The sequence below is a fragment of the Pelmatolapia mariae genome, linkage group LG10_11, assembly GCF_036321145.2.
Source record: "Pelmatolapia mariae isolate MD_Pm_ZW linkage group LG10_11, Pm_UMD_F_2, whole genome shotgun sequence".
NCBI classification, from domain to species: Eukaryota; Metazoa; Chordata; class Actinopteri; order Cichliformes; family Cichlidae; genus Pelmatolapia; species Pelmatolapia mariae.
This window is the reverse complement of record NC_086236.1, coordinates 35,315,390-35,337,286: the sequence shown is the minus strand read 5'-3', so window position 1 is coordinate 35,337,286 and position 21,897 is coordinate 35,315,390. Positions and strand designations below refer to the sequence as shown.

The following is a 21,897-nucleotide window of genomic DNA, read 5'->3' as shown; positions in this document are numbered from 1 at the left end:
TGGACATTCGCTTTAAATTCCGATAGAACAGTGGCAGTATAATGTCCTCTAAGTGGATATCAGGCACTTGTATAGCAAAATTTAGCATTTGGTCTAGACAGCTCTCTCTGTCCTGGTCGTTGTGTCCTTGGGCAAGACACTTCACCCTACCGCCTACTGGTGTTGGCCAGAGGGGCCGACGGCGCGATATGGCAGCCTCGCTTCTGTCAGTCTGCCCCAGGGCAGCTGTGGCTACAACTCTGGTTTGCCTCCACCAGTGTGTGAATGTGAGAGTGAATGAATGGTGGAATTGTAAAACGCTTTGAGTGTCTAGAAAAGCGCTATATAAATGCAATCCATTGTCATTATTGTCCACATATGTGGACGCCAGGTCCTAGGAGGTTAATTTGTTGCACAAGGACACGTTTCTTGTTATATGTTTTTTTTTTTAAATTAATTTATTTTGCCTCTGTGCACCAGTCAAGAAAGATTTGTGAAGTGCAGACTTCAAACATTTTGCATTAATTAGAATTACAGTAATGTTTATGTCTAATAGTCCCTTATTTTCATATACTCTAAGTTAACTGGATAATTGACTGGAAAACAGCTCCTGTTTCCTTCATTATTCCATAACAAATTAAGCAGCTGTAATATCTGAAGTTGATTCAAAGTTGAATTCAAAGTGTTGAATTGGTCATGTCATTATAATTTCAAATATGAGGCACAAAGGAAAAAAAAAAATCTAGTTGGTAAAGATCAAGGAATAATTTGATGTGAAGGCTGGACGCACAGGAGGGGATGTGGTGAGTATTTCATTTGGAATGTATTTAGCCACACAGCATTTTATGCGTTTTATCTGTCTGACATTAATAAGAACATTTCGAGTCAAATTCCATTAAAATGTACTCTTAGAACAGAAATAAAAAGAATCGTATCGTAAAAGAGCACAAAAAGATGTAGAGTGACATATGTGAGAGTGACTGTGGCTGCCAGGAGAGGGCGCTATAGCATTCATTAACTGTGTTTGTTTTGGGGCTCTTTTGTTGTCCTTTCTTTATTCACACTGAATTCTGCTTGTAATTTCAACATGAAAGATGTAGTGATATATAACAAATAAACTATTATTTAAAAATCGCTCAATATAATTATAATCATATGTTATACTTATTACTGTAGAATATAATACCGAAAATAGATTTGCAATAGTTTTACCCTAAAATCACTCATCTGAAGATATTTGCCTTTAAGAGAGAAGTTGACGCTAAAACATGTTCATTTTTAAACAAACCCTTCTAAATATCTAAACTACTGAAAAACCATTTCAGAAATGTCACACAGTTTTGCAAAACATCAAGTGAAGGAAACAAACAGGTTCCAGGAAGGATCAGGAAACAGGAAACAGGAAATTTGCCTTGTATACAGTGACACACTTTTTTCAAAAGCAGCGTCTGCTTGTCAGTAAATGACTCATCACTGACTGTTTACTGGTAATGCCATCATCAAACATGATCTCTTCTTGCACATGTCCCAACTTTTTTGAGACAAATTGCTGCCACCAAATTATAAATATGCTAATACATCTGATACATTTTATATGATCTGTTGTGAATAAAATATAAATTTATGAACCATTACATTCTGTATCATCATTATTATTTATTTATTTACATTTTAAATGGGGTCTGATTGAATTGGGGTCTGCGTAACCAGTGATATAACAGTTGCATTTGGTAAAGTCATTAAAAAAACTAGCAGATAAGTCATTAGGCTAGTAAAAGTACTAGTCTTCCTAAAAGGTCCACAATGTGTGCATTTAAGCAGCTCCTACACATTTGCTAAGAGAAAAGAAGCAATTAAAGAATAAGTAAGAATTTGATATGAAGGTTGGAAGTACATCATAATGGAGCGAGAGCCTCATTCACTTATTCAAGTGGGAATACAGTAGTATTTATTTAAACTTTGCTAGTCTTAATGAACACTGCTTTAAGCTATTATCCACAATAACATTTTAATACGCCATTTTTTACGCCATTTTTTATTGTATGTACTTTAAGCACTTGTCTCACAATAATGCACACATAATGTGTGCATTATTGTGGTGTCAAATGTTTCACATACACACATTATGTGTGTGTATGTGAAACCATTCTTTAGTATAGGACTTGGAAAAAAACCCATTATGCAAGTATCAAATAAAGACAGTAAAATGGAAAATAACAGCTAGTAGCTGAAAAAAAACCTGTCTGTAGACAGTTGCCTTAGAACATGTGACAGTAATATATAAAACATTAACTATCATTAGTTAACTAATTTGTCACTTATTACTGGGCAGAACTGAATTCCTGGCTGATTGTTCTGATAATATGTGGAAACAGATTGCGGGGTGAGCAAAGCGGTCATCCACACAGAACACAATGTTCAACTTAAAGTAAAATTAGTTTCAGTCCCTGCTAAAATCAGACAGTTTAACTGTCATGGTCTGGCCAGCGCAGCTGGGCGACCTGATCATCTATGTTTGGGTTTATTTTGATGGAGCCGCGCTTCCCCGGAGGCAGGTCCGCCGACCCGGAAGTAGCTCCGTTCAGAGCTCGGCACACCGCCGATTAATTAACATTCACCAGCTGCCGTGAATTATCCACCATCAGACGCCGGTGTATTTAACACAGTGACCAGGCTTCAGTCAGCGCTGGATCATTAGACTAAGCCCGTTAGTAGTGTCTCGATTGTGTGCTCTTTCCAACTCGCTTTCGGATTGCTATTAACTCTTTTTGTCTTTCGCACCAGGAGGTGGAGAGGAGAACACGGGAGCTGGGTGAATGGACCACGGGGAGCCACGGCCGAGGGATTTCACTGGACTGTAATTTTTTCACTCTGTAAATAAATTCACTGTCTCATTGCAAGGAGATCTGCGCTCGAGTCCGCTTCTTCCACACACCACGACAGAATGATCCAGCCACCCACGGACTCGGCAGACTCCGATCTTGTTAAACGGGAGTTATGTGTCCAAGCAGACCTTTTGGATCGCCATGAGAAAATGTTGCATCACCTGGTGAAAGAACAGAACACTCTGCTCCAGGCTGTCTCAGAGATTAAAGGTATGTTGCAACCTACACCTGCAGCGGCGGCCAATATTCCACCTACCTTGCCTCCGCTAAGTGTGGCAGCTGCCTGCCCGCTGCCTCCCTCTCCTCCTCCACTGGTACGTGAACACACTCTGCCTATGCCTGAAAAGTTTTCTGGAGATTTGGACAAATGTGGGGGTTTTTTGACACAGTGTGCCCTCATTTTCCGGCAGCAGACACATGCTTATGCTACAGACTGTGCCAAGATCACTTTAATTGTTCAGTTATTGACGGGCCGGGCTTTGAAGTGGGCTCAAGCTGTCTTAAGCACCAATCCAAATGTTTCCTACCCAGATTTTTTGGCCAAGTTTAAGTGTGTTTTTGATAAAGGTTCCAGCCCGGAGACGGCTGCCCACCGTATGTTCTCCCTGAAGCAGGGCAGAAGGAGCGTGGCTGATTTCTCTGTAGAGTTTTGGAACCTGGCAGAGGAGGCGGGCTGGGAGGAGAAGGCGCTGAGAGGAGCTTTTCTGAATGGCCTCAACGAAAGGATAAAACGTGAGTTGGCCACCAAAGACATGCCCACAACTTTGAGTGCCCTTGTTGATATGTGCATCAGGTTGGACGATCACATGCGGGAGTTCGGGGGGCGGTCGGAGGAGTTTCGTCGCCCCATGGGGTCCTCGAACGCATGGGGGCATCCTATTCCCTCTGAATGGAGAAAGGCTGAACAGGAACCTAGAGATGATGAGGAACAGCCTATGCAGTTGGGGCGAGCGAGCTTCAGGACTACTAGATGGAGGAAGAAACGCCAAACGGGTGAGTGTGTTTTGTGTGAGAGAAAGGGACAGGTTGTTGATAGTTGTCCCGTCCGGTCTAAAGAACCTGGATCCTCGGTGTCTGTGAGAGTATTATCTGGTGCTACTAAAATCATGTTGCCCCATCTCAGTTGCCCCGCGAAGCTTATTTTCCTCTCACGCACTCACCCGTGCGAAGCCTTAATAGACTCTGGGGCTGAGCAAAGCTTTATTGATGAAGCACTTGCTAGGGAGTTAGAGATCCCATTAATTGCATTACGGGAACCTTTAAGAGTGTCAGCCTTGAATGGGAAATTACTTGCTGAAGTGACTCACTGTACTCAGGAGATCCAATTGGTACTCTCCGGCAACCATGTTGAGAAGATCAGTCTGTTTTTATTTAAAGCCCCTGAAACACCTCTGGTATTAGGTTACCCATGGCTACAGCAGCACAACCCCCAAATAGACTGGTCTCACAGCTGCGTGACAGGATGGAGTGTTAAATGCCACGAGCAATGTTTAAAGTCGGCAGTACCTAACATCACAGATAATATCCCAGCAGAGGTTTCCATGACCCCTGACCTCTCCAACGTTCCCAGTGATTATCAGGACCTTGCCCCAGTGTTTTGTAAGGACAGAGCACTGTCGCTCCCACCCCACCGCCCCTATGACTGCTGTATTGATCTTCTTCCTGGAGCATCCCTGCCTACCAGCCGTTTGTACAGCATTTCTAAGCCTGAACGCGAGGCCATGGAGCGTTACATCACAGATTCCCTCGCGTCAGGTGTTATTCGGCCCTCCACGTCTCCCCTCGGGGCGGGATTCTTTTTTGTTGAGAAGAAAGATAAGTCCCTGCGGCCCTGCATTGACTTTCGGGGGTTAAATAACATAACTGTCAAGAACAAGTACCCCCTCCCACTGCTGGCGTCCGCGTTTGAGCTCCTGCAGGGTGCCGTTATTTTTTCTAAACTCGACCTCCGCAACGCCTACCATCTGGTCCGCATTCGGGAGGGGGATGAGTGGAAGACTGCGTTTAACACTCACCTGGGGCATTTTGAGTATCTCGTCATGCCATTTGGCCTCACCAACGCTCCAGCGGTTTTTCAGGCCATGGTGAACGATGTCCTTCGGGACTTCATTAATCATTTTGCTTTTGTCTATCTGGATGACATCCTCATTTTCTCCAAATCCCATGCAGAACACATCAAACACGTGCGTCTGGTGCTGCAGCGGCTACTAGAAAATAGATTGTTTGTGAAGGGCGAGAAGTGTGAATTCCATGTGCAGTCTGTCTCTTTTTTGGGCTTTATTGTGGAACAGGGGCGACTGAGGGCAGATCCTGCGAAGGTTAAGGCAGTGGTGGAGCGGCCGGAACCCAAGAACCGGAAAGCGGTCCAGAAGTTCCTGGGGTTTGCCAACTTTTACCGACGGTTTATCCGCAACTTCAGTAAAGTAGTGTCCCCTTTAACCCGCCTCACCTCTCCCAAACAGCAGTTCCTGTGGTCGCCGGTGGCACAGCAGGCCTTCGACCAGCTGAAACGCCTGTTTTCTTCTGCGCCTGTTCTCGTCCAGGCGGACCTTACTCAACCGTTCGTGGTGGGGGTGGATGCGTCGGACTCTGGTGTGGGGGCGGTGCTTTCGCAGCGATTGGACGGTAAATTACATCCGTGTGCCTTCTTCTCACGTCGTCTGTCTCAGGCCGAGCGCAACTATGACGTGGGGGACCGAGAGCTGCTTGCTATCAAACTGGCCCTTGAGGAGTGGCGTCACTGGCTGGAGGGGAGCGAGCACCCAGTTCTCGTTTGGACGGATCACAAGAACCTGGCCTACCTTCAAGCGGCTAAACGCCTCAACGCCAGACAAGCCAGGTGGGCCTTGTTTTTCACCCGTTTCGACCTTGTCATCACTTACAGGCCAGGCTCGCGCAACACTAAACCCGACGCCCTCTCACGTCAATTCTCACCGGTGGGGGATGCGGAGGACAGAGACAAACCCATCCTCCCTGCTTCCTGTATCGTCGGGGCAGTCACCTGGGAAATCGAGAGGCTGATCAGGAACGCCCTGCAGCAGGACCCGGACCCTGGGTCTGGCCCGGCGGGCCGACAGTATGTCCCTGTGGCTGTTCGGGGCAAGGTGATCCATTGGGCACATACGGCAAAATTCTCCTGCCATCCGGGTCGACATCGCACCCTTCGCTTCCTCCAGCGCCTGTTTTGGTGGCCCTCCCTCACCAAGGACGTCCGGGAATATGTGGCTGCCTGCCCTATTTGTGCTCAAAACAAGGTGCCAAGCTCTCCACCGTCGGGCCACCTGCGACCGCTCCCCGTCCCTAAACGCCCATGGTCGCACATTGCCGTGGATTTCGTCACGGGACTGCCGCCGTCAGCAGGTAATACTACCATACTCACCATCATTGACCGCTTCTCCAAGGCGGCGCATTTTGTGGCCATCCCCAAACTTCCATCTGCCTTGGAGACGGCTCAGCTGCTCACACAACATGTGTTCCGGCTACATGGCATTCCTCAAGATGTTGTCTCTGATCGGGGTCCCCAGTTCACCTCCCAGGTGTAGAGGGAATTTTGTTCTGAGCTGGGGGCCCGTGTCAGTTTGTCTTCTGGTTTTCACCCTCAGACTAATGGCCAGGCTGAAAGAGCTAACCAGGAGCTGGAAGCGATGTTGCGGTGCGTTGCCTCCTCCAACCAGTCCTCCTGGAGCGAGCAGTTGGCCTGGGTGGAGTATGCCCACAACGCTAGCACCTCGACGGCCACAGGGGTGTCTCCCTTCGAGGCGTCCTTGGGATACCAACCCCCGCTCCTTTCCGTCACTGAGGGTGAGTTGGCGGTTCCTTCAGTACAACATCACATGCGGCGTTGCCGACGGGCGTGGCGGACTACCAGAGCAGCATTACTCAGGACAGCAGAGCAGAATAAGAAGCTGGCGGACCGTCGTCGCGTTCCGGCCCCTGTTTACCGTGTCGGGCAGCAGGTATGGCTCTCCTCTAAACACATCCCGCTACGGACTGAGTCTAAGAAACTGGCTCCTAGATTCATCGGTCCGTTTCCTGTGCAAGAGGTCCTCAATCCTGTGACTGTGCGTTTGACCCTCCCTCGCACTATGCGTGTTCACAATGTGTTTCATGTGTCTCAGATGAAACCGGTCCGGACCAGCCCACTATGCCCACCTTCCGGGGCCCCGCCACCAGCCCGGATTATCGACGGCGCACCTGCTTACTCCATAACTCGTATTATGGATGCTAGGCGTCGCGGTAGGGGCTTTCAATTTTTGGTGGATTGGGAAGGGTATGGTCCGGAAGAGCGCTCTTGGGTGCCGCGGTCCGCGATTCTTGATGATGGCATGGTGAGAGAATTCCGCCGTCGGCACCCGGACAAGTTTGGTGGGTCGCCGGGAGGCTCCCGTTGAGGGGGGGGTACTGTCATGGTCTGGCCAGCGCAGCTGGGCGACCTGATCATCTATGTTTGGGTTTATTTTGATGGAGCCGCGCTTCCCCGGAGGCAGGTCCGCCGACCCGGAAGTAGCTCCGTTCAGAGCTCGGCACACCGCCGATTAATTAACATTCACCAGCTGCCGTGAATTATCCACCATCAGACGCCGGTGTATTTAACACAGTGACCAGGCTTCAGTCAGCGCTGGATCATTAGACTAAGCCCGTTAGTAGTGTCTCGATTGTGTGCTCTTTCCAACTCGCTTTCGGATTGCTATTAACTCTTTTTGTCTTTCGCACCAGGAGGTGGAGAGGAGAACACGGGAGCTGGGTGAATGGACCACGGGGAGCCACGGCCGAGGGATTTCACTGGACTGTAATTTTTTCACTCTGTAAATAAATTCACTGTCTCATTGCAAGGAGATCTGCGCTCGAGTCCGCTTCTTCCACACACCACGACATTAACAGCAACAGCATCTTCTCTGAGAGGTGTGGGGTACTCTCAGTGAGAAGCCAATAGGGGGAAAATTGGGGGGGGGAAACAACTATTTCAGAAAGTTTCACATTGGTCATATTTTATTTTGAAACAGTTATTAGATACAACTCTAATGCAATTTATTACATAATATTACACAGTCATAATATACACAGTCAAAATTTATACAATTGACCTTGCTGTTCCACTTCAAGGATATTATACTTAGTTAAGGTGGGAGCCAAAAGGCACATGTATGAATTCATTTCATTGTATCAGGCATGGCATGGCAAGCTTCGTTAGCCAGGCAGAAGTAAGAAAAGCAAAGCCACATTTTTCTGTAGCACATCTATCACACAATGTGAATTTACAAAAAACAACTCTTTGCTGAAAATTAGTTTTATTGGACCAAATAATAGCTTTATTTCGTCCAAATGCAAGACATTCAGTGCATGCTATAAACAAGAATATAAAAATGCTGATCAATTATTTTGTTGGTTGATTTTTGTTTTGCAAGTAACTGAAGGAGTTCCTTTCAAAAATTCACCAATGTCTCAGTTATTCTATGGAGGTAAAGAAGAAAAAGTATGAATTAGATTTAGGGGGAAGAGCAGATTCTCTTTTGTTCTCTTGGATGATTATTAATCACCCAATTATGTATCAGAGATGTATGATCCTTAATTCTTATCAGTAATTAAAGACAAACTTTTACACAACCTGAAACAAACATTCAAAGTCATGTGAAAAGTGCACAGAAGAGCACAGTACGCACAAATAAAGCACTGCTATCCCACATAGCAAAATTGGAATGGCCCGGATCTGGCACACACAATGTGCTTACACATGGCCCACATACCGCAAAGAATGACGGCCCTTTGGTGGCCCAGATCTGGTTTTCCAGAGGTGGCCCACACATGGGCCAGCACAAGGGCAGTTGCAGACACACTGGTGGTCCTGTGGTGGCCCATGTGTGGATTACCTCTGGCAAACCCGGCGACTGAATGTTTTCCAACAGCGTGGCCTCCGACGGATTCTCAAGATTTCATATCGAGATCATGTTACCAACGAGGAGGTCCTTCAGCGCACTGCCTCACGACCGCTAGCGGATGTGGTATTGGAGCGACGATTTTGTTTCGCCGGTCACGTTCTTCGCCAACATCTGGAACGATTACTGAAGATAGCCATGTCGTGGAGACCCGCCCGGGGGTCACAGAGCCGCGGACGACTAAAACAGACGGTCATTCATTGAGGACCTGAAAGCGGTTGATCTTTCATAGGACGAGGCTGAAGAGGTGGCTGCAAACCGAGCTCGTTGGCGATCCCTTGCTGCCCAATGCACCATCCGGCGCTGGATACTCAAAGTGCTCTATACAACATGCCACATTCACCTAATCACACACTTTCTCTAAACTGAGTGCTTCCTAACTACATTAATATACATTCACACTCTTGACATGTAGACTGGAGGAGCCAGGGATCTAAACACTAACCTTCCGATCAGTAGGGGACCTGCTCTACCTCCTGAGCTACAGCTACCCACTGGCAAAAATGAGTAAACCATCACTAGGTTTTGGATAAAGTGTACACTCACAAACCTTCAAACCTGCATTTGAAACCATACCATAGCAGTATTGCAACATGGAATTTGTGTCTTCTAACTAAAATAGGAAAATAGGAACATAAATAGTGCCATCATTACCAGACCTGGTCCACATCTGATTGACATACACCCTGCCATGACACCGGTCAGTCAGAAGTGCCAGCTTGATGCCGGACCCGGGCCAGACCTGTTTTCTATGAGCCTGGGCCACATAACCCACTACAATAGAGCCAGATATTGCATGCCATCACATACACAGTGCCATCTATGCCAGGCCTGGCATATATCTGAATGACATACGTCTTATCATGCCAGAAGTCAGCCAGCAGTGCCGGCTTGATACCAGATCCGAGCCAGACCTGCTTGCTATGTGGGATGACTTTCTAGCTAAAATTACAAATATAAATGTATATTTGATGTGGCAGAGAAAATATGGGATAAACATTTGACACCATTGATTAATCAACAGATAATTTCACAGGACCTTTATTCTCTATTCTCTTCCCATTGCATATGTACCTGTATTTTTTCGAATATCCAGTCAATAAAGAATGGTACATTGGCATAGACTCCTGGCTTGTTCTTCAAAGCACATCCATAACCCCAGCTAGTAGCTCCTGCCAGCCACCATCGATCTCCTTCTTTCACGACCAGGGGACCTCCACTGTCACCCTGCAGCACACAGAACCACAGACATATCTCAGGTTATACATGTATTGCTACATCTCAGAGTGTGTGACAGGGAGATCAGACTGACCTGACAGGAGTCAACTCCTCCCTGCAGGTTACCTGCACAGAACATGGTCTTGGTGACTTCACCATTTAATACTTCAGGTGCATTACAAGTGGCCCTGCTGTAAATGGTCACCTTGGCTTGATTCATTATTTTGGGGGTTGGCCCTGGAAAAAGGATTATTCACACTGTTAACTCAGACAAACATGAAAGGCAGTGCTTGCTAAGTTGGCGTTGAAGCTATCCCATCTGAAATAATCGACAATGAAAAATGAAAAGGAGCGTTACAGGTTTCTCACTCAACGTAGTTTATATTAGACAGTGCTGTGAAAAAGTATTCAACCCCTAAATTTGTCTTGTGTTCTTGTGTTTGTGTCAACGTGGACACAAACTACATTGACAGCTGCTGGAATAGACCCACTCAGGTCTGAATACTTCTGAGAAGCCTGAAGCTGGCTCAAAGGTCCTGTCACTAGCACTTTAATCCCAAATCCAAGGCCATAAACACAATGTATATTGTTAATAACAAGTAACAAAAATCCAAAACAGCGGTAGTAGTTTTTACTCTTCTGCTCTGGGTCACACACTGAACTTTGTATTTCTTTTCATTCTCAGTTGGAAAGAGTCTGTTCTACTCACTAGCTTCATTTAATATCCATTTATGTTCCTATTAGCTGAGGATATCACCATTACTAGTTTAACAGTCATTAACAAGTCTTGTTTAACATGGACAGGACATGCATAACTGTTTTACTTTTTCATGGAAAAAATGTAGTGGTAGCTATTAGTGAAAATATAATAATGAACTGGTGGTAGCATTTATTGTAAAGAAGAAAAGAAAACGTGACAGTAAACATCAGATCAGTTTTGATATCCTAATACTGACTCCATATTCCTGGTATTGCTAAAAACAGCTTGAATAAATTTATCTGAAGTTAATGAAACAGATGTTAATCAATCAATGACATTCATTCACATATTGTAATAGTCTAAACAGTGATTATGTCTGCCTTTTTTGAAAATGCTAGTCAGTGTTACATGATTATATAAGAACTTACAATTAGAGATGCATCGATCAATTGGCCAGGACCGGAATCAACTAATTTCCAGTGACTTGGGTCATTTGAGCCAGCCTATTGGAATTAATGGTGTTTTGTGGTTTCTTTGCTCCCTCTCTCATCTGCCTTGCCTCCTGTCAACTCATGTGTCAGTCTATGTCTCAGTGTTTCCTGTTTTATAGTCTCATGGTCCATGTTTGGTGTGTTTAGTTTTGCTTCCCCTGTGGTGTCACTTTGTATCAGCTGTGTTCCCCATGTGTTTCCACTTTCCTCATTGCCGTTCCATGTATTTAAGTCCTCTGCTTGGTCTGGTCATAGCAGATGGCCCCGCCCCTCCCTGAACATGAGTCTGCTGGAGGTTTCTTCCTGTTAAAAAGGAGTTTTTCCTTCCCACTGTCACCAAAGTGCTTGCTTACAGGGGGCCATGTGATTGCTCCATTGTTGCATTATTGTAGAGTATTTTCCTTACAATATTAAACATTTGGTGCTATATAAATGGTTTAAATAAATAAATGTAAATAAATAAATGATATAAATAAATACAATGGAATTACATTTTGGGTGTTATGGTAAAGGCTGTTAGTACCTATGTATATGTTATGTTTTTGGTTTTTATGTTTAATAACTTGACAAGAAATTCAAGAAAACCTTTTTTGGACTTTGTCATTACCGGGTATTGTGTGAAGAGGGTTAAATTCTTCTTCAGAATACCTCTTCATTAAACTACACACTGAAGGTTTGACATATTCAGTTATGGTTTTGCCTCACCTGTTGACTGCAATGCTCCCCATCCTGTGATCCATGCTTGACGATTAGCAGAAAGGTTCAGGTCAACATTGGGGAGACACACCGGCCGAACTTTATCTGAGGCATAAGCATGTATCACCTTAGAGTGCTGGATTTGCAATAACATAATCACAGTATCATTGAAATCAACATGTGAAATTAACTTCCAAGTACTCACTGTTAAAAGTCAGAGGTGTATCAAGCTTTAGGAGAGCAATGTCATAATTATTAGTTCTTGTGTCAAAATCTTTATGGTTGATGATTTTCTGAACTCTGCTATTAAACATGTTTTCCAAGTTCACGTCCCCATAGTATACCCTCCACAATGAAGGAGAAGAGTAACTGCCAAGGAAAAGACAAGGTGAAATGGGCATGGTGGATTTATTAAATATTAGTCAAAAGTGGATAACACTGTAGATAAAAGATGAACACGAGGTCACTATTGATCCATTATGAATCCTCCACTTGAGTGGAGAACTCGACAACTGATAGTTGGAGACTCGACATAAAAAGTAAAGGTGGCTCTTACTGAGAAATTGAGGACACTGTATGATAACAATTTGGCAGTTCCAGTCTTACACAGTTTTATCATCTAATTGAATGTATGGTTGTCAAAGCTGCGTGGCCAAACCTTAGGCCTACTTGAAATAAGATAGTTAATGTTAATGTCTTCTATGGGAGAAACACAGTAAGTGAACCTGTTGTCGAAAAGGAGACAAACCTACTAAACTTGCATAATATGTCACGCGCTTCACTGCTATCAGTGACACAGTAACCTTTCTACCAACATGTGAATAAATATATTGCAATAAAGTAAAATTCCCATATATCCTGTGTACTTTGTCTTTGAAGGCACACCTAGGTCATTAAGCTGTAAATATGACACACACAGGTAGTTCTTTGAATCAGGATTACTTCCGTCAAAGGGATTATGTTTTTGCTATTGTTTCACAGCACAATGACATGTTCGGGTGAAAGAAAGTAGAGAATAGAAGCTCTCACTATTTAAAGCAGTGTGCAGCAGACAGGATCCAGTGTCGGCTGATAATGGAGCCTCCGCAGCTGTGTTGACCCAAAACCTGGAGGCTGACCTGCCATGGCCAGGCTCCATTTACAGCCTCTGTGCCACCCACAATACGACTGCTCGGAGCTGCTGAACTCTTGCCACATTCTGAAGACCGAGGAGCTCAATGTTACTTTCACTGACTTTCAAGCTTTTGAACCAATTCAGACATTGTAGCACCAGACAAATGGACAGACTAAATGATTACATTGATGTATGATTGTTCATCCAAGTAAGGAAATCTCCAAAACTTGATTCTGTTCATCTGGACGTAGCGTGAGAAACGTTTCATCACTCATCCAAGTGACGAAACGCTTCTTGCACTGAAACACGACGTCCAGATAAATAGAACCAAGTTTTGGGGATTTACGTTATTATTTCACATATGTCACAGTGAACACAGTAGCTTACCAATACACTGAAGTGTGACAGCATTGGAGAAGCACAGTAAGCTGCAAAGTGAAAGGATGAAAAAAACAGCACATTTTATAAATGCTGTGGTGTGTATGAAGTGATCACTCAGTGATATGTGGTTGTGTATACCTGTGAGTGAGCTGTGACTGTATTAGTGAGCCACTATTACTTCCGGACTTCAGCCTCATATATCCATTGGAGGCCAAAGAACTTGCACTGGTTTGGCTGTAGGCAAAATAATCATCTCTGTGGGACACATACAGAGACACATGTGACAGGGAGATGAGACCAGCAGACTGTACTCACACATACATGCATGTCACGCAAGGACACTCCCTCTGAGTTAGAACTTTGAAAAATATGTACTAATCAATACTGCATGTTTGTCATTTCAAAAGAATATTAGTTGTTGTCTCAGTGGGTGGAAAAACTAAGTACATCCATTGTTTCCACAGGTAAGCAGTAGCTCTGTGCAACTAAAAAAAACAAACACTTTATCACCCAAGTATCATACTGGCCACCAGGTGTAAAATTACAAAATGATCCTTATCATTTTTGTCAAAGGGCTGAGGAGTTACAGTAATGTGACGCACACATTATTATATCAAAATAATATCTATAATATCTAATCCAAGAAAATATTTTTGTATGTAATTTTTAAAAAATGCTTTAGTTTGGAAATTATTCAAGGTCCAGCAGCAATACAAATCACGAGTCATGTAATATGAGTGAGCTTTTTACACCACACATTGCAAAAGTGTGTCAGTGGGAAAGGACAATGAGCACCTGCTGTAACCAATCTGTCTGCACACAGTTCTTCCATAGTTATCATCCCAGTTGTCAGCACACACGGGCATCCAGGTCTGGCTGCTTGATGAATAACTCTCCAACATGGAGTTGGCCCCTTGGAGGCGAACTGTGAAACATCAAGTCTATTAAAAAATAGATTCGTACACTAAATAACTGTGTGGAAGACTGAGACACTGATTTGAATGCCTTACAGCACTGAGATTCATCCTCTCCATCTGGACAGTCAATGATTCCATCACACCACCGGGTCTGGCTCAGACACATCCCACCTTTTCCACACGACTTCCCCAGTAGACACTGGTAGTATACTGTGAGCACATGCATTTACTACTGTGTACCTCATATATACAAGAGCATGCAGAATCATACCACATTACAATACTTAAATTATAAAAATAATTTTATGCAGCTGCACAGTCTTCAAATCAGCTTACCGAAGTACCACAGCAAGAGTCCGAGCACTGCCAGGATAACAGTCACACACAGAAATGCACCCAGGATGTACTTCCAGTGACATTTCTTTCTTCCTGAAGGCCAAGATTAAAAAAAGACAATCCTGTATCAATTTGTAAAAATTCATGGAAAAACTGTTGATTTGGGAGACAGACACTATCTCTACTTTTAAGATTAGGCTTCAAACTTTCCTTTTTGATAAAGCATATAGTTAGGGCTGGACCAGGTGACCCTGAATCCTCCCTTAGTTATGCTGCAATAGACGTAGGTTGCTGGGGGATTCCCATGATGCATTGAGTATTTCTTCTTCAGTCACCTTTCTCACTCACTATGTGTTAATAGACCTCTCTACACTGAATAATACTTGGTATTAATCTCTGTCGTTCTTCCACAGCATGTCTTTATCCTGTCTTCCTTCTCTTTCCCCAACCGGTCGCAGCAGATGGCCCCGCTCCTCCCTGAGCCTGGTTCTGTCGGAGGTTTCTTCCTGTTAAAAGGGAGTTTTTCCTTCTCACTGTCGTCAAAGTGCTTGCTCATAGGGGGTCAAATGATTGTTGGGTTTTTCTCTGTATGTGTTAATGTAGGGTCTACCTTACAATATAAAGCACCTTGAGGCGACTGTTGTTGTGATTTGGAGCTGTATAAATGTATAATTATCCCAATCATTAATGTGCAGTCACAAACAAGACACAACTGCACTTTGCCCATGCTTTAGAAATCTAAACAGCCACTGTGACGACAGATGACAATTGTGATATTATAATAATGTAAACCATAAAACAGTCAACAAGAAGCAATAAACCTCTACCAAAGAAGAGTCATAAACATAGCTAACTTACTTTGAGGCTCATATAAACATTGTAAACCAAAATTCTTGAAGTAAATAAACACATCATTTACTTTTTCTTTTCTTTTGCTTTTAACATCTTCTAACTTTAATATTTAGAGTTTAGTTTTATTGAGCTTATGAAACTAAAACATTTCAATTAATATGAATAGTTTCTGCATTGCACTATATAAGTAAACTTTATGCAAAAGTATAACTCCACTCTGTATGTTTTTTTGTTTTGTTTTGCATGTCTTTTATAGTTTGCAACTCTCTATGAATGCACTCATATTCAGAAAGGTGTGTCTGGAAAGTTCAGTGTCCGCTTTCTGAAATTTGAGTATCTAGTGGTTAAGAGGAAGTTACAGTTACCTATTTTATGCTGCATATTAAAATTGGCACAATATTTAACTTGTGGAAACACTGTAAAAGTCTTCAAGTTCGACTTCAAAATCAGTTAATCTTTTAAAGAAAGTAGAAGGCGATCTGGCTAGGTGGAAATGTCTACCCATATCACTCATGGGAAGGGTTGCCGCTATAAAAATGATGGTCTTACCAAAAATAAATTATTTATTCTCAATGATCCCAACTAAACCGCCACAAGATTGGTTCAGATCTCTAGATTCATATATGTCCAAATTCCTTTGGAAAAATAAGCCCCCACGTATAAGCTTAAAAACACTACAAAAAACCAAGGATAAAGGAGGATTAGAACTACCTAACTTTCAGCACTACTTCTTAGCCAACAGGCTCCAATTTATCTCAGGATGGCTAAAACATACCCTCTTAGATGAACCTTGGCTAGATGTAGAACAAGCATTTTTCAATAATCTAGAGATTTCAGATCTACCATTTATCAGCTCAAACATTCAACGACATGAATGCTTCAAAAGCGTCAACATTAGCTCCTCTCTGACAGCATGGTGGGAGTTTCTGAAGTTGACAGAGTCTTCATTAATCCCATGCAAACGTACACCTATCTGGAACAACCCTGACATATTACAAAACAATAATATGATAAACTTTTCAGATTGGAGTGGTAAAGGAATCAAATATTTAGAACATATACTAGAAGGAACAGAATTTATTTCATTTGACAGACTAGTTACACAATATGGGATCAACAAGAAAAGATTTTTAGAATATCAACAAATTAAATCCATAGTAAAGAAGAAATTTAAACCGGGTCAAGTTGAACTACAAACACCACCAAGTGTGGTTCAATTTCTTACTCTTAAAACCCCCAAATTACTATCCAAAATATACAGAATGCTTTCTAAAATAGATGAATCAATATCACTTCCTATTGCAAAATGGGAAGCGGATTTATCAGTTAACTTAGACCAAAACTTCTGGTCTCAGATTTGCTTAAAAACCTTTCATCTAATTAGAAATCCCAGTCTTCAATTAATTCAATACAAAATACTACATAGAGTGCACTATACAGGTCATCGGATGTTCAAGATGGGCTTTACGTCTACCAACAACTGCTCACACTGCCAAACCAATTCACCGGACAATTATATCCACGCTCTTTGGTTCTGTCCACCAGTTCAGAAATTTTGGCGTGAGATATGTGAAGACTTATCGAAGTGTCTGAAATGTAACATTCCAACTTCTCCTTTAGTGTGTTTGTTGGGCAGCTTAGATAATGTCACTTCAGAAAAGAATATAGCCCACATGGTTTTCACTGCCCTATGCATAGCCAAGAAAACAGTCCTCATGAACTGGAAAAATAAAAATAATCTTAATTCTAACCAGTATAGAAATTATCTATTAGATTACATTAGTCTTGATACAGCCTCTGCCACCACATCAGATCAATTGCTCTGGGCTCCTTTGATCAGCTCCATCACCTAGTGGGGGTGGGGGGTCATAGTTTGGTCCCACCTTCACTGTTGTGATTGGTGTGGGGGTAGGGACAGGCTTAGGGCGTCGGGGGGTTCCCCAGGAGCATCTTCCTTGGGGGGCTCAACCCGGGGTAGCGGTCATGGCCAATTAAGGGCTCTGTTGGCTCTTAGGTGACGGTTTCCTCGTGGCTGCGTGCAGCGGGGCTAGGGGAGGGTCTGTGCTGACGAACGTGGGTTACTGACCTGGTAGCCTGGCTGCCCCTGAGGGGGGTCAGGGACGGGCGTGAGGTTCTGGGGGCGCTCCGTCTCTGGGCTGGGACCCTGGCCGGGCCTCGGGGGCTCGGGTCCTGGTTGGTGTGTTGCTGGGGTTGTGGGCGGGTGGGTATATGGGGGCCCAGTCCTGGCGCAGGGCGCCGCCAGTGCATCGAGCCACCTGGGGGACTCTTCAACTGGTGGGGGAGGTTGTCACATCTTGCAGGAGCTTTCCTCTCCTCAGGAATTCTCTCTGCAGGAGGGGGAGATATAGGAGAGGTGGAGGAAGATCTCAGCCTGGGCGTCTATTGTCTTGTGTAGTCTGGAAGATGAGTGGATGATGGGGTGGGTGCAGTTTTCTCTGTAGTGGGGTCGGGTGGGCTGTCCCGGGCTCTGTGGGGCCGGGCGGCGCTGCTGCACTGGGCCCTGGTCCGGATGGGCCTGGGCCCCCTTTCCCTGGCGGGTCGCAGAGCATGGGGGTGCCTACTGGGGTCAGCGGGGGAGCTGGCCCCAGGGAGGGGTCACTTGCCCCTCCCTTTCTTCCCTCCCCATTTCCAGCTGCCTCCCTCTTCCCGCTCCACCACAATCACCCACACATGCAGGGCCTTGGGGTAGGGGTGTGTCACCAGGGTGCAGAGGAGGCATCCCCCCCTCTGTCCCCTTCTGGCTGCCTCTGCCTCAATTTTATCTCACAACTTAGACATTCACATTACTCACACTCTCATAACACATACATATAGGATCTTGGGGGTGGGCTCACAACACGGACTCCAAATTACCATCAGGGTGTACACCTCACCCCTGGCGTCGTTGCCCACCTCTCAATTTTAAATACACGTAGACATTGAGGGCTATCAGGAGGGGCTGTGCGCTTACCTGCTGCTCTCTGGCAGGTAGCTCCATGCCCTCCTGGGTTTTAATTGCACCTTAGAACACATATACATCAACACTACATATGAGCGGGTAGAGGGAGGTTTGGAGTCTTCTCACACCCCCGGTCTCTGCGGCCTGCTGGAGCGGGGGGGCTAGGAGGAGGAGTTGGCCGTCCGACTGGGGTCTGGTGTGTGGGGCCTCCCTGCTGCTGCGGAGTCGGGGCAGTCTGCTTCTCCCCACTGCAGGGAAAAGGGTAACACCACCTGGGTCTGGGTGCAGTTTCCCCCTCCAGGGGCAAGGGTACCTAGACCCGGTTCTTAGAGTACGCTTGGGGAGTGTGATTGTGTGTACAGCGTCTCTTTATGTCTGTCTTCACGTTGGTTGAGTGTGGAGTAATTGCCTATGAGAGCATGAGGGTGGGAATGGATGTTTGTATTTGAGTGTGCCTGTATGTCTGTGTCTATATGTCAGGTTGGGTATCAGACGCCACCTCTCTGGGGACATCTCAGGCCCTCCAAGGTTTGGAGGCCTATCTCCCCCCACCACTTCCCCTGCCGGTGGCAGACGCCCTCAGACATCGATGCGTTGGTGGTTCTTTGTGTCCGGGGGTGGGCGTCCGGGTACACACCGGCTCACTCCTTGGTGGCTGCTTATCCGGGCCTGGAACCTGGGGCTCGCTCGGGCCACTTCGGGGGTGGGGTGCCCTCGGCCTCTCGGCCTGGGGCTCGGTCACTCAGGCACAGCTGGCTGCCGGCGGAGCTCACGGGCACGTCACTGCAACCCCCCCTGGCTTCTGCTCCGCGGCTGCTGAGTGATCCCTCATCTGGGACTCTCCTCAGCTCTTTCTGGGACAGTGGCGCGGCTGCCCCTCTGTTGGTCTTCCTTGGTCTCTTGTGTTCTGGGGGCCTCTGGATGTCTGGAGTTTTGATCTCCTCCATACCTGCTTCATGCCCTGGAGGATGGGACTGTGGCCCCCCACACCCTCTAGCAGATCATTACATTAAGGAACCTTTTAAATACAAGCGCGCTCATGCTCACAGGTGTACACACAGGTGATCACACACACAAACTACACCCTTTTTGGCTCCTACCTCAAAGCACACTGTGCGCTGTCGATCTTACGTGCTGCACAATAATGTTTAATATTAAGTATTTAGCGTTATATTCCCATATATCATTGTGATGTTGTTTATTCTATTACTCTCGTTTTCTTCTGCTTGTTTTCTTTTTTCTTTCTCAACAGGTGATCCAGGTGATCGATATATGTATTTTTTGTCTGCTTATTTTGTTGGTTTTTGTTTTTTGCCCTTTATCCCCGTCCCTCTTCTCCGCTGTTTTTTTTTGTTTTGTTTTGTTTTGTTTTTTCCCCCCTCTTTCTTTCTCCCTTTTCTTTTCCCCTGTCCCGTATCTAGCAAGTAAAAAAATAAAATAAAATAAAATAAAATAAACAATAAAAGGTAAATCAAATGGACCATTACGGCAAGGCTGGGATGGTCCATTTGGTAAAGTAAATCCGTTGGGCATCTTTCTTCGCCTTTAGACAATAATTCTGATGGCAAAAGAACCAAACGGGACAGGTTTAAAAAAAAACAAAAAACAAACAAAAAAAAAAAAACAGTTAATCAATAAATTCATCAGTTGGTGTAACAGTCGCCACGGCTTTTTTGCCTGCCAACTTTTAGACAACAACAGTTTAAAACTATTTTAGCCACGTTGTCTTGTGTCTCTAGAAAAGACTCTATTGAAACTGTATTCATTTGATCAGGGAAATAATTTTAATTATTTAGGTTTATTTAATATGTGTGGATTTAAAATGTGGAACAAAAAATAAGTTAATGATTCTGTGAATGTGCAATACATATTTCCAGATGGATATTTGCCAAGTGACAACCTTGGTCAAATCAAATATTCCAATACCTTTTGTTTGCCTTGGATTAGCTGGTATTCCGGGTGTTGAAGTATAATACTGGTTGATGGAGGAATGGCTGGGGATCTGCTGTGTTACAGAATATGGAGGAGGACTATATTCTTCATGTTTAAACACTTGGTTGTCATACATGGGACCATTCACCTGGAGATATACAGACAAAAAAAAAGATGAATTTATTTGCTCTACCTATCACTGAGGTAATCATTTCATCAGCATCGGTTTGTTAGATTATTATAAAATTGAGAGCATATGTTTGTATATGTTGTTCAGTCAAATAACAACCTGACAATAACGCCTGAGGTGTTTCAAAAATGTTACCTTTCTACTGTGAAACTGACCTTACCTGATTATTATTCATAGTGAAACTAGTTTTACTGCCTGAAGAAGAGGAACTCTGTCAAACCTGAAAAGTGATGTGTAAAAGTTTAAAACATTTAAATACTAGTTGTTAGGTGCCACACAGGTATTAGAACAAAACATTCAAACATCTTTGCAGATTTGTTTTTTTTTCCATTAAACTGAACAGCTTGGCCCCACAATAAGAAGCTAAAAAAATAACACACACATATTAAAATGAAACAAATACTCGTTTACACTTTTCTGTTATTCACATATAAGATTTAAACTGAATAGAGAATATTTTTGAATGAATACTTGCTCATCTTACTTTGGTATGAAGGTATCATGTGATCCAGGACAGCTAAATTACTTAGAATTATTTACTAGTTCTCACCTTGAAAGTTTCCTTCAGTTCTCTGACTCTGTTACCGCACTCGTTTGTTTCTCTCTCTCTCTCTGTCTCATTTTATTTCTTGCCTCGAATGTAATCAACAACCAGAGTCACGCCCTTTCCCACTGTGTGCGCACCCAGCATGTGGTGCTCTACACACAATTGGGCATATCTTAATTCACATGTGCATATTCCAATCCTTGTGTGTGTAATCAGATTAGTGTATGCCAATCTGTGAGGAGATTTTTGTGTGCGTACAAATATCTGTGTGTGTGTTTCCGATTCATGTCTGTTCTGTGAGTATGAATGGTTCAAAAGTATTAAAGCTCGAATCTCTTAACCCTGGAGAACCCATGGGGTCAGAGCCGACCCCATTGGTTTTCTAGGGTTAAAAAAAACCCAACAACAACATACAAATCATAAGTTACAGTCATCCAGTTTTACTTTTTCACATATAGCTTTTGCTACAAACACAAATCTCCACACAGATTGAAATACACACGTTCGGATTGAGACAAATGCAAACAATGCTTTTGATACAATACCAGTCCCATTAGAAAGCGCCATACTTCAGTACGGATGAAAGACAGTGTTCTATATATATTTCTGCGAGGTTTGCAGATTGGTGTAACAATCCTGTGCATCTCATACAAGCTTAAGTTCTTTTGCATAAGGGACGTGTTTTGGTAATCAAAGCTCCCTCTCCTACCAGTCTATTTTCTATTCTATTAACCATAACATGAAGATTTAAAATGGAGTGAAAAGAT

At 44.1% G+C, this 21,897-nt stretch overlaps 1 protein-coding gene across 1 annotated transcript; it reads right to left on the bottom strand.

Annotated features, from left to right (window-relative positions):
- Positions 1 to 9,249: 9,249 nt before the first annotated feature.
- On the bottom strand, positions 9,250 to 20,758 carry tmprss2 (transmembrane serine protease 2). The gene is made up of 14 exons (XM_065471708.1): positions 20,744 to 20,758; positions 20,388 to 20,541; positions 17,576 to 17,692; positions 14,651 to 14,743; positions 14,408 to 14,524; positions 14,193 to 14,322; positions 13,536 to 13,652; positions 13,404 to 13,444; positions 12,932 to 13,100; positions 12,108 to 12,271; positions 11,912 to 12,007; positions 10,110 to 10,252; positions 9,872 to 10,024; positions 9,250 to 9,291 (listed from the first exon to the last, which is right to left on the bottom strand). The coding sequence occupies exons 1-14, from the start codon at positions 20,756 to 20,758 to the stop codon at positions 9,250 to 9,252; spliced, it is 1,551 nt and encodes a 516-aa protein (XP_065327780.1).
- Positions 20,759 to 21,897: the final 1,139 nt, after the last annotated feature.